A 27397-nucleotide genomic window follows, 5' to 3' on the forward strand; every position below is an offset into this window, starting at 1 on the left:
ATTTGCCTGTATATTCTCCTCAATGTCTATCTTTTTTTTCCTATTCCCTCTGTCCCCCAACACGGTCGATGGGTGGTCTGTCAATTTTCTGCTCTAGCCTAGGGGCCTATATTTAAAGTGTCTTGAGACAACTTGTTGTGATTTGACACTTTAATAAAATTGAATTGAATGACCATATATTATATGCTATTTGACTGTCCCCAATTAAAAAGTTAATTAAAGTGGTGCCCGTTGGAGCCCTGGTGCCTGTTGGAAAGATGCAATTAAGTTGGAAATGGGGCGGTTCTGGAGAACCATGGGTTGACCGACTCGACACCGGGCACTGCACTCACTAACCCCCTTTCCACCTGTTGGTTCCAATGGGAACCGGTTCAGTTCTTTTTGGTTCTTAGTCCATGAGCCAGAGCTCCAAAATTGGTGGGAAAAACTAGACCTATATTAAATTGTTTATAGGATCAATACAAGTAAATGAATACATGATAACCCTTCCACAGTATAGCTTTTTCATAGTTTCGATTATTTTGCATATTTTCCTACATAAGGCCTCATTTGCATATTTAAAAATGTAAAATTTGTAATACAATAAATCATTGTCCTAGAGAGAGTCTTCGTGTAAGTACTCAATTGGGGAAGTTTCATTGTGATAACAATCTAATATAGGTATGGTTTTGCCCACTCAATTCATAATTAACATTCCAATTTTGGAGCTCTGGCTCATGGACTAAGAACCAAAAAGAACTGAACCGGTTCCCATTGGGAACCAACCGGTGGAAAAAGGGCCACTGTGGTGTGGTGGTGACGTGTCGAATTTGAGCTGCAGACCCAGAAAGGGCCAATGCTGGCATTATGGTATAAAATAAAATACATCATTCCAGTTTAATTTAACTGACTAATATCAAAATCTGGTCTGATGCGATTCATAATTCCCAAATGGTGTTTAAACGTTTAAACTGCCATTACCCTCTTGTGTGTCATCTGCATCATCATTGTAGCCTATTTGTTACTTGTTTTGCTTTTTTTGTTTTCTTGTTGTCTGTCCCTAGTGTTTCATGTAAAGCGCTTTGGGTATTTTGTAAAGCACTAAATACATTTGAGCTATTATTATTATTATTATTATTATTATTATTATTATTATTATTATTAGTAGTAGTAGTAGTAGTAGTAGTAGTAGTAGTAGTAGTAGTAGTAGTAGTAGTAGTAGTAGCAGCAGCCTATTATCATGAGTCAGTCATGCTATGTAGCCTATTACTGTAGTTTAATTGATTTGGGTGTAATTTATCTAACTGAATAAAATTGTAGTAGCTTTAACTACTGCTGATATAGCCTGGAAATGCACTAAAATACTACTGCTCCCTCCTCCATCTCCAAATAAAATTTTGTTTGGCCCTGCTACCTAGGAGGATCCATCAAGGCTTTTGAAATGGGGGATTTAAATGCTTTATTTTACTACACGTTTTTAAAATGTACCTGCTCAATATTAACTGCTCAATTACAATCTTCTAGACACATTTAATATACATATATTATTTAACATATTATGTATTGTATTCTGTAAAAATATTTTTGTAGTATTTTTTAAAAACAGAAAAAACATAGGCATTTATTTTGTAATGATTAGAGAGTAGGGCTAATTGTGACAACATGGTACATTCCCCTCCACACAAGCCATTCTGTAAACCCTATTCGTGGTTCCGAAGGTAGCCGATCTACAAGCTCACAGCGCGTCGCGTCGCGAAGCACTGTGAGCTTATAGGTCGGCTATTTTCGGCGCGCCACACCGTCGTACGACCATAGTCCAACAAATATAGTATCCTGTGCAGCTTCCTGGGCTGCTGCCTGCCTAGTGTAGTGAAAGCCTTTTAGAACCATGGCGTCCACAGAGATAGCCAGGCAAGCGGTGAGTAAACCTGGATTTATTATACAAAAGGATGCTTTTTAATCGCAATAAACACACCGTGATTTGTGTCCGTCTAAATATGTTTCAAAGCTTATTATGTTTACAATCGCGTTTCTTTAATCCACGATAATTCTGATCATCTCCATTGAGTCCCGTATACGTAAAATGGTTGAAGCTGTGCAGAGAATGTATGGGGCGACCGTTATATACCGCTATATATCGATTCACTTAGTTTGCAAGCAAAGTGTCTGCAAAGTGTTTCTTATTACATTTGTGTAATCGTTTTTTTTTGTTGGCCAAAAAACTGAAACGGTATCACGTATGTTAATGTATGGCCCTGGTAATCTATCTAACGTTGCCGTGTCTCGACAGAATATACCATGCATTCATTGAGCGTTTCGATTTCCAACAGTTCACTGTCGTGATCAATATTATTGTTTCATGTTCTTGGTCAGTGTCGGGCGTTGTCTGATCATGTGCATTACACACATACACATCAGAGCTTTATGCTTCTAATACTGGTTAACGGTATGTTGGCACGTTATTAGGGATGGGCCTGCAATTTGCAATGCACAATTTCGATTTGCCTCAATACTCTGGGAAAACAAAATAAACATACAATAGGGGCCTATAGGATTCCTCAGAATAGTGAGGCCATGTAGTTGCTGCTAGTTGTTGATATAGTTTGTAGCTCTGCTGAGTGAATGAAGACACTTGGCACTTCTATGTATGTCTTTAAAAGAAGGAATGGTTTCTGGAATGCTGCATGGAGCTATTTGTTCAGTCAAATTACCCTCTGTGTTTCAAGGATTCCTTCAGCTGTTTAAACCCAGGTTCAACCATCCAAATAATTCAAGTGTTTACCACTATCAGCTATATAAGTTATTTTAATCTAATCTTAAACTCAATCTTTCTCAGGCTGCCTCGAAATCATGCCTGGAAAAAGCAGAGTTGTGTTATATTAAGCCACATAATGGTTGGGTTGGAGAGGTCCAGTTTGAGAACTATGGCTATGCTATGTAATCTAAATTCCATGCTTTCCTGTACTTCCATGCTTTACTGTGTGTATGTAGGAAGCAAGAGAATGGATATGGTCATTGGTCACCACCACTCTTTCTCCTCTCTCTTTCTCTCTCTCTCACACTCACACACACACACACACACACACACACACACACACACACACACACACACACACACACACACACACACACACACACACACACACACACACACACACACACACACACACACTTTTTTGTGGCCTTTGCTAGAAACAGAGACGCACATACACTTACTGTATGTAGGGTTATATTAGACATTTAGCTAATAGTCTTAATTGGTGATGGAAGCAAGCAACCAAAAGTAAGGGTAAAGGAAACCACACACACACACTCTGGACAATCAAAATACTCTCATTCTTGCAGGTTTTTTAACTTCACTCCTTGAAGTGAGCAATGTTACCTTCCTGTACATTGTGGTTTCCAACTGTCACACAGGAAACGGGAAGTGAATCAACAAGCACCTGAAAACAAACTGTCTTTGACAAATACAATCAAAATGCTTTTAACACTGTAATTATAAATGATAAAAGGTTCAATATTCACAAAGCCAAAAATTTAAGTTTATGTATGTTTTACACAAGGCGTTTCATGTCATCAGGTATGAAAGGCACTTCATAACCTTACAAATTATTTAATAATTCTTATCCAGTCTCTTATGCAGAGACCAAGTGTGAGATTGGAGTAAATGACATGAACCCTATCGTCAAACAAAATGACAGGGTAAATAAATGGTCAGTCTTTTTTCGATAAATGGTAGTTTACTATGCATGCAGATTTGTTGTTTAGATTTTCTTTTTTTGACCACAAATATTAAGAATGTTATGTTTTTAGATGGCATGTTGTTTCGACAAATGCTAGTTTTGAATGATGTTTACCTGGTGCACTAGTTTATTTGAGGCATTGTTCTCTTTGCACTCTTTGCACTACTTAATGTTATTATGTGACTTATTTACCCAGGTCATTTGTTGACTAGGGTTAATGGCATGCTTACTTTACTTTAGTCTGATCTCGCTTTGGATAAGAGCATCTGCTAAATGCCTAAATTGTAATTGTAGACAAAGTAGAGTGCAAAGAAAACAAGTGCTTCAAAGTAGGATTCCAAGTTAAAAATAAATGCAAAATAAATTGTGAAAGGCGTGCCATTTCTTCATATGCCTTTGATGGCAATTGGATGATTTGAGGCATTTTGTTCCAAAAATGTGTTTTGCAAAAATCCACCTGCTGGTGGTGCTATAACAAGCCAATGTGAAAAGGGTGGGCCTACGAAGAGAGTGCGAGAAAGATTTCACGTAAATTGCACTCTGCATTCATGATTTGAGGCTTTTTGTTCAAAATGGGCCAATCCTGCAAACTTTGAAAACCAATTATAGCCATGCGATATGAAATATCTGACAGATTCGTCTTGAGCAATGAGTACATGACTATAGAGATATTGTGTAACGATTTGCAATATCTTTGGATAGAATCTGGAGGAGTAATATAAACAATGTGTTTTACCAAAATCGGCCTCCTGGTGGCGCTATAAAAGGCAGATGTAAAAAATGCAGGTTAAAGGTTTGTCCTTGGCCTCTAGGGAGTGTGCATGCAATGTTTCACGCAGATTGGTGCAGTTATAGGTAGGCAATGTGAAAAGCTGCTTCAGGGTGGCGCTACAACAGGCCGTTCTGGAAAATGTGGGGCAGAAGTTCATCGTTGGCATCCATGGAGTATGTGTGCAAACTGCAAAGTTTGGCATCGACTACGTTAACAGTGCCGGAGATTAGATGGTAACAGATGGACAGACGGACACACAGACGGACACACACACACACACACACACACACACGGACGGACGGAGGGACACACACACACACACACACACACACACACGGACGGACGGACGGACGGACGGACGGACGGACAGTAAAACATACTCTATCCCCATGCCTTCGGCCTGGTGGAGACAATAAAACCTATTATCTGTCGAAACAACATACGATCAAACATGCTTAGGAAGAAAAACTCTAAATGGCACAAATAATCATTGATCACATTGCATGCATGTTTTGCTGATTTTGTCTGCAGGGAGAAGGGGCTCGCGCCGTCCCATTAGCCGGTCATGTTGGCTTTGACAGCATGCCTGACCAACTGGTCAACAAGTCTGTCAACCATGGTTTCTGCTTCAATATCCTCTGTGTTGGTGAGTGTGACACACAAAAGTGGCAAAACCATTTTCTCCTCTTTCCTAAAGGCAAAACGGGAATCATTTGCCACAGGGTTGTCCATTAGCTGACGGGAATACACTCTGTGTTTGACTTAAATTATTTCTGACTGGTGAACCATGGTTACCATGGTTACCATGGTTAAAGCATTTCCAGATATGTGTAAAATGTAAATGATATAGGTAGTTGTAGTCATATGCTTAATATAGACCATACATATTATTGGTCCATTTCACACTGTCACAGTTAAATGCACACTGAGGATTTTACTGTTACTGTGTTCAGCATGAAATTGCATTTTGTACGAGCAACAAATGGCACGTCGTGTGAATGTGAGACTTCTTTCATTTATTCAAATATAAAGTAATGGCAAGATTAATTTATTAGCATTGGATAGTGATTGTATAATTTTATAAGCTGTGGTGACTGGTCATAAAGTAATCAAATATGATGAGGTCTTGTAATAAGTACCAATTAACGGCACACAATGAGACAATTGCCCTTTTTTTTTTTAGAGTAAGCCTAAATCGTTCCATTCAGTTTCCTCCCAATTCCATTGGAAACTTCCCAAGAGCAATTGCAATGTGTCACTTCAACCAAGCTGCATAAATGTTCTACTGGGGGAGGGGGGGCTGGAATATCTGTCACTTATGGCTGCTTCAGTTGTCCTCCTTCACATTCTCAGAGGAAGACATGCAACAGATGCCTGCCTCATGCACATGCACTGCATACAGTAGCATGAGCGTGTTGTGTGCGTACTGTGTACATGTTTTGGTACAACTACAAATTGTTTCTCACAAGTTCCTGAAACAAACAAGAAATGTAGAAGTACAAGTGCTTGCCATTTGCACCTGTTAATATTTGTAACGTGTTTCACGGCCTAGTCTCCTATTTATTTACCACAATTCATTTGTTTTTGTGATGTTTCATTACCCACCATATGATGCATTGTTTATTCACCTTTGATAGAAAGAAGCAGTTAGCGTTTATATAGTTATTATAGTACAATACATAATGTAGCTGTTGTTTATGTTTCAAGTTAATGTGGCATATCACTGTGTTGTGCTTTATTTTGCGACGCGATGCAAGAGTGCTGAGTAGCCTAGCTGACCTGACACCAACTAAGAGATCCCTGCTCTAGTTTCGTTTCCACTCCCTCCTGTCTCGCATCAGGGTCTTGCAGGGTCTGCAATGTTGTTGGCTTTATTTGCACCACTCAGTTCACAAGGGTGTGATTTTTTTTTGTGGACAACCATTAGAATGGCATTAACGACCCCTTCTCTAAGCATTTAATAAAGAACAGGAGAACAAGAGAAATTCTTATGTGCCATGTGATAATGGTACCCTCTGTGCTTTGCCAGAGGGTATAGGAGCTTAATCACCTTTCTTTCTAAAGTTTGTGTACGTGGTTCAAAATGCAAGCAGTTGTACAGTAGTAAAAGCATCACTCGAATACCTGAAATATGATCTGTAGGCGGAGGGATTCATTTTCGCATTTGTATCATAAACGGGTCACTACAGGCAGCAAACACATATGAGTGATTATTTTAGGCTGTATAATTCCTATTTCTCCATCAGATTATCACAGCTGGTTTTGGATGGTTTGATTCAATTATCTACTTGTGCAGTAGACTGTGCTGCCTACCTACCACTCTGACTAAAACATTACCCAGAGGTCATTTTTATTTGTCAAGAAGACACTGAAGACACTGCCAAGTTGCTCTGATGGTGAAAAACGGCTCCACAGTGACCCAAGGTTTCCAAAAGAAAGTGGAAGGGAAATATCTGGCCCTAGTTTTCTTGAATTGGAACACGGTGTGAAGGCCAGTGTAGAATTAGCTCTGACGACCAAAAATACATTTTGCTACAGGGAAAGTAGGGGAGTTGAGTGCGTCAGCTGACAGCCTCCAGCCGTGAAACAATGTCAGAGTACATCAGTGCATCCATGAGTCAGTGTGGCCTGCTTCCATCTCTGACTGGAGCTTAGCAGAATCAACTGTAAACACAGAATGACCTGATCTGTTGTCCCGGTCAGCAGCAGTATGTCTTTGTCAGTCTCCATGAGTCACACAACAATTACAATATAGTATGATTGTCAAATTAATATTAACAATCGCTGATACATGTTCTTAAAGGCTGTGTGCAGGATGAACGCAGACCTGTCATTATGTAGGCCCTGGTTGCTTGGAGGAGTGTCTCTCACAGCATGCTCTTTGTAAAGAAATTGATAAGACGACAGATGAGACAATTCATTTTAGACTTTGTGCAATATAGCAGGGGTTCTCAATGTTTTTGGCTGGGGACCCCCGGAAATGCTTTGGTCATGTCTCATTTTTTTTACTGTAATCTCGTGCTTATTGTTGTTTATTTGTATATTAAGCCCTATATCATGGTTGGGTTTGTGATTTTAATAGCTGCCATTTATACTGGAAAGGCACTGGTCCTGTATAAAAAGCTATTCAGATGACACTGTAGATGAGTGTGTATTCTCTGCTTGTGTTTCCCAGGGGAGACGGGTCTTGGGAAGTCCACTCTCATGGACACCTTGTTCAACACCAAGTTTGAGGGCGAGCCCACCCAACACAACCAACCTGGAGTCCAACTCAAGTCCAACACATACGAACTCCAGGAGAGCAATGTGCGCCTCAAGCTCACTGTCGTCAACACTGTGGGCTTTGGAGATCAAATCAACAAAGAGGACAGGTGAGAAAGCTCAAATCTCTCTCAGGAATGACACAAAGATGCCTCAAGCAAAGCTTTTTTTGCTTGATTGAATACTTTATTAGTCAGAACTCAGAAGCGTTAACAAGTACTGACAGACATTAGGGCTAAAAGGATAACGGAAGAAAGTCCTGGGGACTTGTTCCTTGTTTCTTGTTTGAGCTAATTTAGGGAGATCAAGTACATTTCTAATTGTTAATAATAATAATGGATTTAATTTATAAGTTAGTCAGCCTTTAATACATGCTGGGACAGTTTCTAATTATGGTTAAGCTTAATTGTATTTGTACACATTTTTAATAGCTGAATTAATATCTTCTCAGTGACTGAATCTAGGAGAAAGTCCTAACTTCAGTAATGTCTTTACTTTAAAAATCTTTAAAAATTTGCTTGATTGAATACTTTATTAGTCAGTACTGACAGACATTAGGGCTAAAAGGATAACGGAAGAAAGTCCTGGGGACTTGTTCCTTGTTTCTTGTTTGAGCTAATTTAGGGAGATCAAGTACATTTCTAATTGTTAATAATAATGGATTTAATTTATATTGCACTTTTCATTTGGGTATATCTCAAAGTGCTCCAATAATATGTCATTCAAGTATATGACATCTTGATCATTTGATTGTTATTTAGCTGTAAATCCGTTTTGGGATATAGCTAAGCTGTTTTAACATGAGAAGAGATGTACTAAATGCACATTTTCTGACCAAATTAATGCTATAGTAATTAGTTAATATAGGTGCTTCAGGGGTGTGATATAGAGCATGATGTGATCATTATCTCTCAATCATTCATTATTGTACTATATTCTGTCAGACAGAATGAATAGAGGACTATCAGATTTAACCCTGGAGACACGGCGATTTCAGTTTCCACTTTCCAGTACCAGGGCCATCTCCACAGTATCAACATTTCTATTAACACTACAACCCAGGTTATAAATTATGATGGCTTCAAAGAAAAACGGTTTTACTTCAGGGATATAGTGAACTTTAGTTAGTCAGCCTTTAATACATGCTGGGACAGTTTCTAATTATGGTTAAGCTTAATTGTATTTGTACACATTTTTAATAGCTGAATTAATATCTTCTCAGTGACTGAATCTAGGAGAAAGTCCTAACTTCAGTAATGTCTTTACTTTAAAAATCTGATTTTATTTAAAATTGTTTATGTATTTCATATGAAATGTATGAAAATCAAGTGCATCTGTTTGACTTAGTCAAAAGTATTGATGTCTATTATTTTAAATTTAATCAGAGAATCTGCTTTGTTTTCTTTGTGGTAAAAAGTGTGATTTTGATACCAGTTTGAGAAGCGTGAATAGAATCACTGCTTCTGGTTGCTCAGCACAGAAGCAGCAGATGAATAGGTTTAATAATTTTTGGACTTATATTACGCCCAGGTAGCGATACAATCCAAAGTTCTTCCCATTCTCACTACCTCTTTAATATTATATTATGTAGTTATCGGAAAACATACCCGGCAGTAGGTATTTGCAGTGTGATTGTGGCGTCGTCATGGCCAGTAATGTTGTAATCGTTGTATATATTATCAGTAAGACGCCTGAGGGCGAGAAGCGACCTCGCCGTTTAGCGTTCACGCAGCCGCCTGGGTGACGGCAGACTGCTGGGCGAGCGCTGGCGCTTTGGCATGGGGGGGTCAGATCAACATATGGAATGAATTCTGTACTGGCCATATATGGAGCGTGTCTTGAGTGTACAGGGTTTGATGAGGTCAAATCAACATATGGGATATCAGAACAGGTCAGCTCCATATATGGAGATCTAAGGGTGGCAACGGGGGCAGTGTCTTGAGTGTACAGGGTTTGATGAGGTCAGATCAATATCAGAACAAGTCAGCTCCATATATGGAGATCTAAGGGTGGCAGTGGGGGCAGTGTCTTGAGTGTACAGGGTTTGATGAGGGCCCAGGTAGGGCCGGTCCTTAATTTTCGGGCCTGTTGAGGATTTTTCTCCGGCTGCCTGGCATGGCTGCACTAATAACTTTGGGGCAGGCCCGTCTAGAGTTTAAATGGACTGGTATCAGTCAAAAGGGAGCAGGGCTTAAAGTTCTCCGTCCTGGGGATGATTTTGTCTTGAGGACTTCATATGGGCCATTATGAGATCAGATTGCAGTGGATCTGCAAAAATCTAAAGTTAAAATGCAGCATATACTTGCTACTAGTCAAGAGATCTCTTCAAAGTCCAAACTACCTAGCTCCATTCACACTCACTCAAATAATGTTTACATCAATCAGCTGCTCAGAATGCACCACGCACTGCTGAATGTAACCCGACATGGCGACACCGAAGTGACTTGTGCGCACTTCTGTGCAGACAGTAAATAGTAGATCTGCAAGCTCACATCGTGTCACGAATGCTACGCGCTGTGAGCTGCCGCTTGTATATCTGCTATTTGCTGCACGCAACACCAGTGCGCAACTATAAGTGTAGTTTAGGTATAAGTTTAGTCCTAGTTTAAAAGGAGGAACTACTTGGCATATACCCATGTATCGGAAGGACCTCATGTGGACATCTTTGCCACTAAGCTTGTCCTCTGCTTATTAGCTCTTCTGGTCAGTAGAGATCAGAGTGAGGGGTGTTAACATGTGAGACCCGGCTCTCTAAAAAACCCAGTGGAAAGCTGCTCTGTACGGCCCCTGAGGGGAAGGTTGTGCTAGTTACAGAAAAACTCTTGTAGGTCAGCACGCCCAAGATCACACTTTATATTAGAATCTGATTGTTTGTAGGTCACGGAGGGGGTTTGCGGAAGAACAGTATTTTACCCATGTCATGTGAATAGCGCCTGTGTGTCTGTGTGTGTGTAGGGGGGGGGGGATATCTTTGTCAACGGCAGTAACCTTTGAAGCATCATCTGGTCTATGATGTGTGCACTCACTCATGTTCTGCTAGCTGAATCTCTTCAGCTTTTAGGGTTCAGTATTCCTTTTATGGACCCTCACTTTCTTGATCTAGCTGGAATATGCCACCCCCCACTCCAGTTACATTTGGTTTAAAGAACATGGTTAGAGACCCTCACCAAGCAGATCATGTCAACTTCATACAATACAGAATTGTGTAATCTGTGAAAAGAATGAAACTGCTGGGGCGCCCGCTGGCCAAGAGGTCCAGGCGCATGCCACATACACTGTTGGCTCTGGCCTGACAGTGTGTCGCGTGATTGATTGATTGAAATATGTATTAACAGTTTGCAGAATTACAGTACATTTCAAGCACAAACTCAATACAAAGACTGTTAACTGTGAGTGGACGACCCAATTAAGCATTACACTTGTTTACAACAGGGTCCACCATGTTCAATTCATCAAAACATTTAGAGACGTACAAATAGACACTTCTATATAGTTAAAGAACAGAACAGGAATTCAGTGCCTGTCTCTCCCCTTCTCTCCCTCCCACTTTCCTGTCTGTCTTCACTACTATCAAAGGCAAAAAGCCAAAAACAAATCTTAAAAAAAGAATAAAAGAATAAAACTGCTTGCTTACGAAAAACAAAAAGAGATGAGTGAAATGGTGAGTCCCATATGTATTGGGTTGTGTATATGTAAATGTGTTTTAGAATTTCAATTCTGTCCTCTTTATAACTTCAATCGTCCCTCTTTTACAGCTACAAATCCATTGTGGAGTTCATTGATGCCCAGTTTGAAGCCTATCTGCAGGAGGAGTTGAAAATTAAGCGCACGCTACACAGTTACCATGACACACGCATCCACGCCTGCCTGTATTTCATTGCTCCCACCGGACACTCCCTCAAATCTCTGGACCTGGTTACCATGAAGAAACTTGATAGCAAGGTGAGCCAACTGTGGGGTTTCTTTTTTGCAGCCATGGGCTTAAAGACTGTTCGTAAACTACTGCTGAACATGGAGAGTCGCACCACATAGTCGATAGAAATCCATCTAGTGATCATGTGTCACTGGAGGCATTTCCAACAACTGCTCCGGTCGCAGGTCATAAACTCCACACCCGCGCCGTCCGCTAGCAATACAAATTGGTTCCAGCCTTGTTAATGCATCGGTGTAGGTCAGCTGTGAAACGCAGTCGTCTTGGTGACCGCGGCCTCGTTTCCCTGAGGTTCCGCCTCCTAAAAGCCTCTGCATAGACCTTACTGGCTTTTGAACAACGAAGCCCCTCAATGTTTGCCAGAGCAGATGCACCGAGCTCTCGCCACACTGTGACCCAGAGTAGAATCTCCCCTGTGTACACAAGTCACACAACCTCTAGCATCTGTCCGGTAGCATCCCTTGCTAATAGCTATGGGCTAGGCTATGGGGAGAGCCAGAGGGCTGCAGAGCAAATATCCTGGGATGGAGTGGGCGCTAAGGGCACACTCCAACCATCACTTATGTGTGGGAGGGAAAGCCTTTTCTTTTGTTGAGCAAATGGTGGGTGGATGTTTGAGTATACTGTCCTATACCTCCCCTCCACACACACACATGCACTCATCCATGCTCTAGTCTAGTCTAGTAGGGGCTAGCTAGTCAAACAAAAAAACACTCTGAATCTCACTCCCATCTGTTTCCTCTCACTTTCTCATTCACTCCTTTTATTCACACAAAACACGGTTACCAGAAATGCTTTGAACAGTTACTCTTACGATTAACACTATTTTGGAGAGCTCTCAGGAGACACGAGAGCATGAGATGGAGGTTAACTGCCCTGTGTGCTATTTTTGCTATATTCAGCTATGGTGTAGATTTTTGTCCTAAAGCAAACATTAAATGCCATTGACAATTAATGGAGAATTTCCGTCATATGTAGGCTATTTCGTTCCTACACAAACAAAGATTAATGATGATGTACGATGATAAGAGTGCCCGGATGTATTCAATGCTGATGAGATGGCGTATGATAAAAATGCACTTACTGTAAGTGTGATAGCCAAATACATCCCCAGAGTTAAGAGTTAGAGGCATTGACTTCTAATATTTCCAGCTCTCAAATACTCTCCTCCTTTAAAACCATATCTCAGGATACTGTGGAGCCCAGAAGACAAATGTATGGAAGCATAAGTATGTGTTTAGGCACTTTAGGGAGATGAGACTGCGATGTCCCAGGATCTATTCATATTCTCTCTATAGAGGCTTAGGAATTTACACACACTTAAACCGGATGTGATGTATGTAATGCCACACAATAGCAGGCTGACATATTACTGCCTCTTGGATGACTAAATGTGACAGATGAGATCTCAGCTAAGGTCTCTGCACTGCACAGACTGCCAGACAGCTAGACGTTTACAACTCTGAACCAAGGCCAATTTGAGATTGTTTAACAGATGTCATTTGTGTATATATTCAGAAAAGATTATTTGTATGCCATTGCTTACCATGGTTGGACAGGATTTGTATTATATTTAATCTTTTTTCTAGAGCTGGGACTCGATTAAAAAAATTAATCTAATTAATCAGAGGCTTTGCGATTAATTAATCTAGATTAATCGCATTTTAATCGCATATCAATATTCAACCCGAGAACAGCGAGAAACCTTTTTTTTTAATGTTCTTTGGTATCCCAGTGAATCAACGAATAGTGACTACAGGATACCACTAATTTTCAACATTTTACTGTCATTAATATACCTGTTGTGGAAATAATAATAAAAAGTCACCCCATTCTGTGTTGCCTAGAACTGGAGGTCTGAAAAAAAATTAGTAACAGTAACAAGTACATCTCAGTGACATCACAAAGCTGTACTTACTTCATATTGTTACTGTTTTTTGTCAGACCTCCAGTTCTAGGCAACACAAAATGGGGTGACTTTTTATTATTTCCAGTTTTCAGTACTATAGAAAAGCGCCCAGTGAGAAACGTTCCGCGGTGAAAAAAAGGTGCGATTAATTTATTAATCGCATTAATTTAGTTAATCGCGATTAATTTTTCTGTAGTTAATTAATCTAAATTAATCGCAATTAGTCCCGGCCCTACTTTTTTCTTGACAAAAATACCAGAGCTATATTTGTTTTGTCGTCGTTATGTAAGAAAATATATATTTATAGACTTCACAGACGTGGTGAATAAAATAGCTGCAGATGGTTGCAGCATCTCTGAAAGCATTATAATCGTCATCACCCTTTTTTGTGTGTCTCCCTCCCCCGACAGGTCAACATTATTCCAATAATTGCCAAGTCGGATGCCATCTCTAAGAGCGAGCTGACCAAGTTCAAGATCAAGATTACAAGTGAGCTTGTTAGCAACGGAGTCCAGATCTACCAGTTTCCCATTGATGATGAGTCAGTGGCAGAGTTGAACTCCACTATGAATGTAAGGCTGGTAACTTGGTAACTGTTGTCATTGCTTTTTTTTTAGGTTTTAACTTAATACTTTGTATTCATCCTTTGTCAGGAACCATTGCTATGGTTAGATAATGGTATATAATGATTTTTAATATACTGTATATATTATTATTATGTCGGGGGTATTCAACTACATTTCAGGGGTCCACATTGTCAGAAACCCAAGGGGCCGGGAGCCGGACACAACGCGCTACCACATTATCACAACCTTTATTTGAGATGCCAACTGAGATTAAATGTAGACCTATTTGACAACGCAGAAAGGCGAGAATCGCCTTCCTTGATGCATTAACGTCAACAAGCATTAGCTGGTCACAGGCACACACACACACACACACACACACACCTCCCCTCTTCAGTGTTCTAACTGAAAGTGACTGGAGTCTGTCTCATTTCTAGCCCTTGAATATGATGGAATATCACATGCACCATAATTCACTAACTAGTTTTAGAAGTCTTCCGCAGGCCGGTCCAACTTGATTGGCTGGCCGGATTTGGCCCACAGACCACCAGTTGAGTATCCCTGCACTATGAGCTTGTAGATCTGCTATTTTTGAATGGCAACAACTGGCCACAACTTTCATTTGAGTAAAATGGAAATGCATAATAGTACTTGTGCACATCATAAACATGTGATTTGGACACAGAACAAGCACCATCTGTGTCTGCTCCCGCTGTCAGGAAGTCACACCAAGCACTGAAGTGGGCTCACGCTGCCGGAAGCCCACAGTGTGGGAAATGGCCTTTGGTCACTGTGAGCTACGGCTCGGCTTACCCTTCATGAGACATTACAGTGAGGAAACTGCTGTTCCTTGCTGACTCCTTTAGTCTTGTTAACTGTTGCCCTGCAGTCTTACCACGGCCACACACTCAGGTCAGGTCAGGTCACAGACCCATCTTTGGGGTCATATCAAGACAGCTTTTTCAGATTTGTACAAAGTGCATGTCCGTCGCGGCAAATCGAGTGGCAAAGTGAGTTTAACGTGTGTGGATATATGGGCTGTCAAGGCCAGAAAGTCATTTTTTTCATGTGTTCCAGCATAACTTCCTGGTATGATGATGTCACGCACATACCCTCTATTTTCAATATAATGTTCTACGAAAATAGATTGGGTTTAAGTGGTACTATAAGATATCCCTGAAGGTTCTTCCTTCTTGAGAGTAGTTCAACTTTTGCTGGATTGCATTGTAAGGTCCTCCAGCAATGGATTAAAATAGCCAAAATTGTACTTTTTGTCAGATTGCAAATCTCAGTGTGAACAGTTCCTAATCCTGTAAACAAACTTAAATCAATTACCCACTTATCAAATCAAACACCCATGTTCAGTACACCGACAATGTGCATTATCACAATTCAGGTGTTTATTACATGGAGAACGCAGGTGTGGCAGACGGGCAGTAGACTGATGGCACTAATCTTTCTCTGCTTCACAGGGCCATTTGCCTTTTGCCGTGGTGGGGAGCACGGAGGAGGTAAAGATTGGGAACAAGATGGTGAAGGCTCGGCAGTACCCCTGGGGGACAGTGCAGGGTAAGCCTGGGTCACGTCGCACACAGGAAATGAGTTGGAGATCCCTCCTTGTGTCATGGACCTCCTGCATAGCTCCCTCCAACAGCTGCAAGAGGCTGCAGGGCATAACTGCTGTTTATGTGTTCATGAAATCAATGCATAGCAGGAGTCCACATTCGTATGTAGAGAAATATTATGTCTACATCAGTGATCATAATAATAAATTAACAGGTCATGGGAGTGTAGTGTATGGCGAAAGGTCAAGGATCGAGAATTGGGCTATAGGATACCTCTCATGTCAGATGTTTCCTTGTTTATATTATATCTTCTGTGTTTGTGTATTCAGGGGCTGGTGTGCTGTGTAGAAGCGCTAAGCCTTCCCAGCATGTAGAGCTTAAATACAGTAATACTACCCTGGGGTTTTCTCTGACATTGGTGTGTGCGTGCGTGTGTTATTGTAGATTGTTGCATAGGCAGTGTGGTGCTCAGTTTGATCTAGAATGCAACTCAATAATGCATGACTAAAGTTTGTCTTGATTTGTATACAAATGATTATACAGTATGGATCATTTTGTGTGTGCACCTAGAACGTGTCCAGATCGTTTACTTGAACACAGTGTGTGTTGTTGCTCAGTTATGCCACCATTCTCTGTGCTGCCCTAGTCGGTACCAAGCCCCCAGAAGGGCTGGTCAACGTTGAAGCGCTTGGCCCCACTGGTCAGAGCTTGGACTGCAGGCGGGCCCGTGCATTTAGCACAAGGAAACCCCGTACAGCTGGGGTTTAACATTGAGCACTTCCGCATTTTCAAAACGCCACTGAGCAACTTCCATCGAAATGAATAGCAGGGGGCAGGGCAGTCCGCAGCGCAATCCTTTATAACTCTATGGTCAGTACACTGCATTTCTGTACGCTCTCTAACTAATCAGACCAAATGCCAGGTCATGAAAAGTGTCAGCATGGACCTCATTAGACCTGCAAATATTGATTATTTTCTTTGCAATCATTCTATTGATTGCCGTTTCTATGTTTGTGTTTAAAATAATCACATTTGTAACGTTCACTTTCTGAACCTTTATTAATAATGAGCACCTAGTATGTGCCCTAAACACTCTGCTTTTGGGTCCCCCGGTCTCTGAGAGTTTGACCACGAGAAATGATTACTATAATGATGCACTGTAACACTATCCACCATCCCTGAGGAGAATGTGAACAATAATGCATGAGGGACAGATAATTAGCGAAAACTTTCCATGGCATAGTCATAGTGCCAGACTAAGCCATGCCAAACTTTAACCACATGAACCCCAGTGTCTTTATTCTGGGGCGAACAATCTGTGGAAATGGCAGATCTACAAGCTAACAACGTATTGCAATCGGCCATTTTCAGCTTAGAAGTTTGGTGTAACAGAAAAAAAGGAGCTTGAGCAGACCTAGTTTGAGCCCTGGGGGACCCCGATCAAGTACAGGCCAGGGTTTACGTTGTTGTGTTAAACCCTTGATACGCATCGATGCGAGTGGCAGGTGCAAGTGGCAGGATAATCCTTACAATATTGTGCAGTTGCATGTATTTTTCTTGTACAGCCATAGAAAAACAACGTATGGATGGTGACGGTCAATGGCCATGTTGTGTCCCCAACAGTGGAGAATGAGAGCCACTGTGACTTTGTCAAGCTTAGAGAGATGCTCATCAGGGTTAACATGGAAGACCTCCGGGAGCAGACGCACACGCGCCACTACGAGCTGTACCGTCGCTGCAAACTGGAAGAGATGGGTTTCAAAGATACAGACCCGGACAGCAAGCCCTTCAGGTAGGGTATACCGACAATGTGGCGACATTTTGGGGATTGATGTATTTTGGTACTTTCGGAAGCTATGTACTTAAAATAAATGTTGTGAAAAACAATATGGATATGATTACCAAACAGTGGCATTGATTGTTCCTTTCAGAAGATTTAATCTGGATTTAAGACCGACAGACAATATGGTCTCATATCACAATATTGATATTATATCCCTAGCCTGGGCCGGCTTAGCGGTCCAGGCACCTTGGCTGGTAATCAAGCATAACGGGTCCGAGTCCCGATCCTGACGAACTTTGCTGTGTGTCTTCCGCCCCCATCTCTCTCTCCCTGTTTCCTGTCAACTTACTTTGTATCTAAAAGAAACCCCCAAACATATCTTAAAAAAAAAAGATTATATCCCAACTCTAAGCACGTCTGTGAATTGGCTCTGCATCAGGAGTTTTCAAACCTTGACAGTATTCTTGCTCTTGGCCTGTGCACCGGCCAGTCTGCAGGAGACGTACGAGTCCAAGAGGAACGAGTTCATGGGTGAGCTGCAGAAAAAGGAAGAGGAGATGAGGCAGATGTTCGTGCAGAGGGTCAAAGAGAAGGAGGGAGAGCTCAAGGAGGCAGAGAAAGAGGTTTGTGCTTGACATTGATGTAAAGCTTACCTTTTAATGTTTTTGTGGCATGGCTCTGCAGGAATCCAGACGTATAATAAGAGGGACTGTCTGTAATGTCTGTCTGTGTGTCCAGAACCACTGGACCGAACAGAACTACTTACCTTATCTGATCCACTGGACCGATCAGCGCCGTACACTACAGAACTATTACCTTCTCTGATCGGGCTGAAACCACAGGATTCCCATGTGGATCCCAAGATCCACTGGAATTTATTTGTTTTTCTTGCTCCAGCCTTTTCGCTGCTCATGCGTTTTCCTGCTTTCCTCGATCTATTCCACATGCAGCTGCACGAGAAGTTTGACCGCCTGAAGAAACTCCACCAGGATGAGAAGAAGAAGCTGGAGGATAAGAAGAAATCGCTGGACGATGAGCTCAACATGTTCAAACAGAAAAAGACTGCCGCAGAGCTTCTGCAGAGCCAAGCCCAGCAGGCCGGAGGCTCCACCACGCTCAAGAGAGAAAAAGAGAGGAAAAAGTAAGTATGTTTGTTCCTCCCCTGGCTCTACCTGAGCTTTTATCCTCACACCTCAGCAGGTGCAGGCACATCCGTACAGTACAGTACAGTACAGTACAGTACAGTACACTACGAGCTTAAGTGGAACAGTAAAACACACTGACGCATAAAGGTTTGAGGAACAGTATTCTCTCTTTGTCTTAATTGTCCATAGCAGGGTACATGCCAGTGTGATGAATATCATGGCCACTAGTTGTTTGTGTTGTTTACGTTTGGACCATATGGTAATCATCAAGTCTGTTTGGCACTTAAAATGTGCATTAGCCACTTGGCAGACGTACATATTCATTAAGCTTTCCATTTAACTTATGCACATTATGCTTTTGCCAGAAGGAGAGCAATTTTGGTCTGTCCTGTTAATGTCATTGCATACTTGGTTAACGTGGTTTCTGTCTATCCGCTCCAAACTGTACAATTTGTGTGGAAATAAGTCATAGAAGAAGTCTTGGGCTGGACGAGCCTTGCACCAGTGATCTAACTATAGACTCAGACTAATGGTCTAACAGTTTTTTACTAACTTGTTGAATATTGCAGTTTTCTCTCCATCATATATGAAAACAAATATAAAGAATACAATGCTGAAGTTAAAGCCAGCAGTGTACTGGCTTGGCTATGCGGATGTATTATGAACAAATGGGACAGGGAGTGGCCAGAGTGCTGAAAATTAGTCTGATATCCACAACTGTGTAGGTTCAGAGTTGGAACTTTATTTTTTTGGACATAAAAGGGGCTAATGTATTTTGCTCCTCAGAGCGTGTGCTCTCATGGTTAACACATATATTTTTGTCACATTGTTGACATGTGTGTATTAAAGCTGAGGTGATCCTCTCCACTACCTGTTAGAAAGGAAGACATTTGCACTGAGAAGGTTCTTTGCATTATTTTTTCTATTCATTTTCACCCTTTTAACTAGTTTCCTTCACTGCCACTTGTCTTTGCTGTCTGCATATTCCACTGGGCAGCTGTGTTACGTTGGGCTCTATCTCACCTCTCCCACTTTGTCTATTGGTCGCTGATCAAAACAGTGAATGGCGTGAACTCACCCCTTGAAGCTGCAATCAAATTATTTTTGTGTGAACAAAACATTATTTTGACCTATATGTTGGTAGAGTAGGTTAATACAATCCTACTATAAATGCGCAAAATCTGTCCATCTGTGTGTACGTGTGTAGTTCACGTATCTCGAGAAATGTCTGACCGATCGACTTCAAATTCGGGGATTCGAGGGAGTCCGGTGTCGAATCGGATGGAGATCTCCAACCGCCTGGTTGGAGATCTCACCCATCAAACCGATATGCCCATATTCTTTTTATAATTATTTATGTGTTTATTGTATTCACACCTTGCCTGAATCCAAACTAATTAGACTCTGAACTGGGTGTGAGTGTGACTGTACCTCAGTAAATCGGTCATCCCCAATGAGTGTGTGAGGATGACAGCTTATTATAAGCCACACCTTCACACCTGCACACTGCTTTTACTTATTATAAGCCACACCGACTGCACACTGCTTTTACACAATAGTAACATAATAACTGATACAAAGATTAAGGTATTCCCATTAATTGGAAGGATTAGATCACTCAAGAGATTAATTGAGTTTTTACAATGAGTGTACCAGTAGTTTGATGTTGAATCGGGCTTAAAATCTCTCTGGGGTGCAGATGTGAAAATGACCCCGGAAGTGTTTTAAAGTGACATTCCCCTTTAAGTAGATATTCATTTTTTACATTATGAAATCTGTAAAATAAATGTAAAATCAATACTCATTTAATATCAAGGCCACATTTGATGTTTTCTTCAGCTCCCAAGAGGCTTTGCATTTTGTGTATATATTATACTAAGTGCATGAGTCACCTATTGCATCCATAATGTTTTCAGATTAACTCCTCCACCAACTTGCTGCATGCTTGCTGAGACATCTGGTAAAGCTAATGTTTACAGAGCTATCCTCTGGCTGCCAGCAACTACTAACACTCAAAATATCAATTGGATATCCCCAGAGAGACTAAGATGGTGAGAGGGCAGTTATTCTAAAATGCATTTAGATTAGATATATAGACACAGTTTGATACCATTGCAATAATTTGTGTATTTGAGTTGCATCGCTACTCATATCACTCATTGGTGGTAAATGGTGCATTTATATAGCCCCTTTGTCCAAGGCGCTTTACATAGATTGTGCATCAATTCAGTAATTCACCCATTCACACATACGTTCATACACCGATGGCGGGAGAAACCATGCAAGGCACTAGCCAGCACATCAGGAGCAATTTGGGGTTCAGTGTCTTGCTCAAGGACACTTCGTCGACTTCGACACTAGCTCTAAGGGAGCCCGGGTTCGAACTGGCAACCTTGCGGTTACCATCCAGCCACTCTACCCCTGAGCCACCGCCACCGGTGACATCTGTTGCAGGCAGCAGCTGAGCAGATCATCATTGGGTTGGCACTGGTGTTTACAGTCTGTGCCAGCCTCTAAATTAGACAGTTTATTATCCCTCCACCATTACCCTCCCTCATTTAGATTTACTGCCCCATCTTCCCTCTGAATACACAACAATCTGCTATTGTGATCCACCCATGTCCTTCTCTTACCCAACCCTGCTGTCACACAAAGAGCCAATTCAGGCCTGAGCGGAGGGGACTACGAGGTCATGCCATTGCAGCGAGTTAGCCTCAGGGCCTAGCCTCGATTGGGACGACATGTTTTGTTGGTCTCGTAGTGGTCTCATATCGCCCCCTCTTGTGCGGATAGAACAGCCAAATCCAAAGAAGAGAGATATGTTATTTGTTGTCGACACTCAACCGCTGGGGAGGGTAAGAGGAGGGGGGATGGGGAGCAACTAGACAGAAGACATTTGCCTTGCGGTCTGTAACTCAGCTAAACTCAGCATTGCTCGAAGTGATGAACTATCTGCTGTGTTGCTGAGGTTAAAAGAGGCTCAGTCAAGATAGTAAAAACAGTGGTGGAAGAAGTATTTATATATTTTAAAGTAAAATACATGTATTCAAAAATTTACTTGATTACATTGACATAATTTTGGCATCAAAATTACATACTGTACATATTATGAATGGTTTTTATTTTTGCTTGTTTTGTTTTTAAAGGTGTCACGACTCACGACTCACAATCTTTTCAAAATAGTACAAGTACAAGCTCACAGTCACATCGTGACGGTTTGTGAGCTTATAGATCTGATATAATGGAATAGCTAAAGTATGACATAGGTCTTACATCCTTAATGACATTTTTGTATTAATAATCTAAATCTGCAATGTAACTAGCAACAAAACGTTTCAAATAATTATGGTACAGTAAAAAGTACAATATTTGCCTCTGATGTAGCGGAGTAGAAAGTATTAAAACATGGATTTGCTCAAGTAAATATCACAGTACTTAAGTAAATATACTTAGATATTTTCCACCACTTGTAAGAAATGTATATGACAGATTATTTTGTAGTTGTGGATTTAAACTACCTTTGTCAGTATAATGATGCTGAAAAGTACTTTATCACGATGCATTTATTTTAGTTCCAAATTATTACAATAACCCCACAGCTGCATCCTCTTATCTGCTTTTAGGGATAAGACCTTGAGTTGACCGCCACAAGCCGTGTAGTTTGTTTCTAATCAAAATATGATGTCACTGGTGTGAAATGGTATGTGCAGTTAATGTTTTACCTGATAGAAAGCAATAACAGCCCTTCTCTCTCATTTCCAGTTGAGGATTCCTGTAGAAAAAGTGCTCCCTCAGCCTGCTGTGAATGAATGTTCACCCCATCAACCTTGCAGTGCCCTCATCCCCTTACCCCATTACAACCCCACACATGTACCTCTGCTCAGTGGAAGAACCCTGCTGCCATTTGAATGGAAGCCTTTTCTCAACCGCATTCCTTTTTTTTCCTTTTTGCTGAATGATGCTTGTCTTTTATACACATTTTTGCAAGCTATTATTCAGATGTTTAGTTCTTTTTTTATATACTGTATATGAAAAGAAGTACCTTTCTGTTCTCGTGATTTATGTTGAGTTGTCCTTTGCATGACTAAGTGTGCTTTAACATTAACCTACTACATGACTGAAGCCTGAAATATATAACCCATGTGTACATACGCAACCGTGGGCACTTCAAGCTATGTGAGATGGATTTCATGTGTCGTCACATTCTGTGTCACCTCAAAAATCTGAATGCAACGCAAGCATTACGTGTGTTGCAGCAAGGGTTTCTATATCGGGCAATAACAGAATGAAGCCGTCTGTCTTCATGATTTGTGTTCTCCCTGCTCTATTATCTTATATCGTATAGCAGGCAATAGTGTCAAATGTTAACTATGTGGGTTTATTATTACCTCCACTGGTGCAAAAGTGAGTATGTTGAGTATGTTCACTTGGCTGGGCCAGGCATCATCATTTGCGTTTGCATACTTTCATGGAGTATGTTTCAGGCTTTAATGTTGTAATGGACAGAATCGTGTGGTGGCTAAGGTGAAACAATCATCAGCTGGTGGGCGATTGCTGATTACACTACAAATAGTCACACTTCAAGGACAATCCAGGATAACCACTGTAGACTGAATACTACCCTGAATAGACCCTTTGAATGAATACTAGAATAGAATGTAAAATGTATGAATATTTATAACGTTTTGTGTGGTTGCTTCACCAGATTACCAAGCACGCAATCGGTGATAAAATGCAACCAGCTCAATTTGTGCTTAGCAATTTTGTATGTACCAAACAACCAACAGTGCCTTATACTCGCTGTGTGGTCACAGCTAAAACGTGAAAGGCACTAGAAAATAGTGGCACTGTATCACCAGATTGTGATATAATTTAACTCCACCATTGATTTGTCTGACTGCACAGAAATGGCAAATCACTGAATATAAAGCTGTGAATGGGTAGCCTGGAAGCCACAGGAAAATAATTAATCAATTGTTATTCATAACAAAAACGGTACAATTGTGCAGTCTGGCATTGTGAACACAAACAGGATACATGTTATACATAGTGTAAAATAAATAAGAAAAACAAACAAACCTAACTACGCATCCTTCCCAGGACCACTGTGTAAAGACAACTTAAATCATACCCTTAAAATTTATCTGTAATGCTAGACCATTAACCGTTAACATTTCCTCTTTTGCTCCATGCAATCTCGCCATTGACATTTCTAGGTAAACTATATCTAAAATGGTTAGAGCCCATTGACGTAGCAACCATCTTCTTAGCCGCTGTTAAACCAGCAAAGAAAACGCGCTTGCGAGTACTGTTTAATTGTAGCTGGGACACATCATTTAAAATAAAGATGGAGAAGGTGTAATGTTAACTCGTAAAAGTAAGCACTCCTCAGTTTTGCATTACATTTAGCTCATCCCAGAGTTGTTCAAAGTGAGACTTTTTTGCTGTGATGTTGGAATCTGTTTGTAACCGCCCCTCGGAAATACATCTTCACACTGAAGGTTCAGACTAATATCTACGCAGTTCTCAGATCAATTATCTTTCACAAATATATCCCGTGGTGTCTAAACAGAACTAACATAAACTATATATTAAGAAATATAGGACATACTCAAATTTAGTTCACTCAATCTGCAACTTCACTCGCACCTTATTCAAATCGTTCTATCCAAATAGATATTGGTCCTAAAGAATTCACAGCAGAATATTCCAAATAAATATTTAGCTAATTTGCCATCTTTAATTTTTCATCACATTTTAACATTAAGAATATGTTGAGTCTTTACTTTATTGTGATTTGTCACAAGAAATGTGTCTTGGCAGATATTGTTTCATTTTAGCCTTATGCATGAGTAGATGTGAGCCTAATCTCTTTCCACTTCTGCCATACTTCATTCATTGTCATGTGCATATAGTACTTATATTACTCTTCACATTTGCACTGTTTACACAAATGTGAAGGAAAGAAAATATATATACACACAATACTGTATGTATGTGTATATATATATATATATATATATATATATATATATATATATATATATAATGTGTATATACACCATATATAAAGGTCAGTGCAATTAACTTTCTTTTTATATTATACATATATGAAGGCACTGTTTTTCGCTCTACGGTTATTAAAAATCCTACAGGGATATACATACAGAGTTTGTATCAGTATTACAGAAGATATTTTATCTCAAAGAAAATAAAGGCCAATTTTTCACGAATTTCTGCAATTGTGGCCATTAATCATTGTGTATTATCATTATTGTAATATGAATGACCTACAACTTGTTTTGCTTGTTTTTTCTAGTTTGTTTTAGAAGGCATGTCAATGTTAGGGCTGTTAAGTTTTAACAAGTATCTTTTCCCTCATATCCAGAGTTCTTGAGGACATAATGGCTTCCAATAAATGTCAACTGTTGGTAGCTGTGGATAGACGAGTGGCTTTCTGTTAATCTCAGGTTTTGTTGACACAGTGAAATTGGATATATCTAGCCATGGGTCATCCCTTGGGCTACATTTTGTTACACAGGACACCATGAAAGAAAACCACCACAGGTTATTCAATGTGTTTCATTCTTCTAGGATGTGCCTGGGTGGATATGTACATCAACAGGACTGGCATTGCTTTCTCTTTGCTCACTGTGTGTATTTATATTCACTTTTTGTTGCAGTAATCCCTGGCTCTGCACTGAGTAGGTCCTCAACCCTCAAGCTTTGCTAAGGGACCGGCCTTTGCGAGTATTAAGAATCCCAATTGTGATCTGAGGCTTTGTGGACTCCATGCCTCTGGGTTTCTTAACCATCATCTTCTCTGCCTAATACTGTATATCCTATAAAATATTTTCCTTTGTTTATATTCTGCATTTTACAGCTGTTCTAACTTCATGTGGCCCTTGTGCAATTTAATGCTTGCTTATTGCTTTTGCCTGTGCGTATTTGTATTACTGTAGTGTTTTTGATGTGGTGTATCCAGATGACAAATGGCACTTGTTTTTTGTAAGATAACACACACACACACACACACAGGTCGGATGTTACATATTCATTTTCAATCTCTTCATAGTTTTTGGTTTGTATATTTTGCTAAAGATTCAGTATTGACCACTAGTGTGAGATAAAGTGCTCTCAAAGTAAAGAATGTATTGTATTGTGTTGATAACATTTAGCAGTGCCACAAGCAGAATCTATACGATGCATCACCATCAAATTTACTTACTGTTTCAGCTGTAAATCAAGCGCTTATGTGAAGGACCTTAAATGTATGTTTTCTTGCTGATATTCCTTGCATTTCAAGATCTTTGCCTTCTGCATTCCAAAGTTCTTGTAAGCTCTGCTGCTTGGGTATCCCTTCTAACCTGCGTTTCCTTTTTTTCCTGTCTTTGTCTCTCTATAGCTTCTTTTAATCTGTTTTGGCCACCTGAAGAGGGGATTGCAGCTTCGGCCACAACTAAGCATCCAATTCCTCTTCCTGTCTTTCTCATTGCATCAACCTTTTTTAAATAATCTCCCTTCCTTCTGCTTTGTTGTATATGGTCTTATGTGGGCTCACATGGTATTTTTGACCATAGCGGTTTTTTACCAATTTGTTCAGGTGTATCAAGGCGAGGTTGAATCCATCACCAACTGAATTTGCTATTATGTCTTATTAAACATGAAGCGACTGCTCTTGTGTGATTTGACAGTTTATGTATGACAATGAACAAGTCATCAATAATGCATAATTTATGCAATTCCATGTCTGACAGTTCAGCTAAATCATCTATTAGATTTTTCCCACCAAACAAAACTGCAATGACCTGCACTACGTTTGTTTTTTGTTCTGTTGGTTCTGAGGTGGTTGCCACACATATGTATGACACTTCTCAATCCATCAAGGCCTGCTATTAAGTGATTCACTCATTCAATAATGTAGAATTTGATAGGGTTTATTTTTATGGGAAGCTATTCATTTAGTGATGTTTATTGGATAGCATTCTTGATCAATAAAAAACAAAATAATAAAATAAAAAAAATCGATCTCAGTCAAAGCCAAAGCAATATTTATGTTGAGCACTATTTCGACTAATTACTTTGCCCCTGCTTGAATACCATGTAGGTCACATCCAGTGCACTTTTACACATTGTGCTTTAACAATCACAAGCCTATTCTGTATTTTTGCATGCATATTCTTTTTACTTTATTACTTTTGTGATCTTGACCTCTCTTCTTGTTGTTTTTGCCCTTATCTCTATTTGCTGTTTTATTTCATATTCATTGCTGTTAAGTTTGTCCAGTGGATTTCACAAATGTATATTTGCTCTGTGCTATACCAGTACCCTTTACTTTCCCAAATATTACTATAAGATGGAGTTGGTCTAAATACGGAAGAATACTCCTGCATTTATATAATTTATAATGATATATTTTGTGTATTGAAGTGGAGATTTGTTGTTTATGAAATATGATCTTTGAACGTGAACCTCTTTCAGTGTAAAGTAACATTTTGATGTCATACATTGATGACATACATTTTCTAGCATCTGCCATTACTTCTTGTAGTCATATACCCTTCCACGGCACAAATTACAGTATTACAGTATCTGACTGTAGTTGGATTCCGTTGATGTACATTTTCAATAAAATTGTGAACCAAATGCCTGCCTTTCTTTCATTCCCAGCATTTAAGCCCAAATATTTTCTTTATGTATAAGTGTGTACTATTGGTCTATGGACCATTCACTGTTGTGATAG

General features: G+C 40.2%; 1 protein-coding gene across 3 annotated transcripts; it reads left to right on the plus strand.

Annotated features, from left to right (window-relative positions):
• The first annotated feature begins 1799 nt into the window (after positions 1-1799).
• On the plus strand, positions 1800-27300 carry septin6 (septin 6). 3 transcript variants are annotated; one of them, XM_083785826.1, is made up of 10 exons: positions 1800-1897; positions 5026-5140; positions 7670-7865; positions 11511-11697; positions 14006-14167; positions 15634-15730; positions 17350-17518; positions 18000-18132; positions 18460-18650; positions 25338-27300. In XM_083785826.1, exons 1-10 carry the CDS (start codon positions 1868-1870, stop codon positions 25360-25362), a joined length of 1305 nt encoding a protein of 434 aa, XP_083641952.1. In that variant the 5' UTR covers positions 1800-1867; the 3' UTR covers positions 25363-27300. The 3 variants fall into 3 exon arrangements, with proteins under 3 accessions (XP_083641952.1, XP_083641953.1, XP_083641954.1); XM_083785827.1 differs by having other exon boundaries at positions 26060-27300; XM_083785828.1 differs by lacking the exon at positions 25338-27300 and adding an exon at positions 22417-24652.
• Positions 27301-27397: the final 97 nt, after the last annotated feature.

The sequence above is a fragment of the Protomyctophum parallelum genome (assembly GCF_964188405.1).
Source record: "Protomyctophum parallelum genome assembly, chromosome: 16".
Taxonomy (NCBI): domain Eukaryota; kingdom Metazoa; phylum Chordata; class Actinopteri; order Myctophiformes; family Myctophidae; genus Protomyctophum; species Protomyctophum parallelum.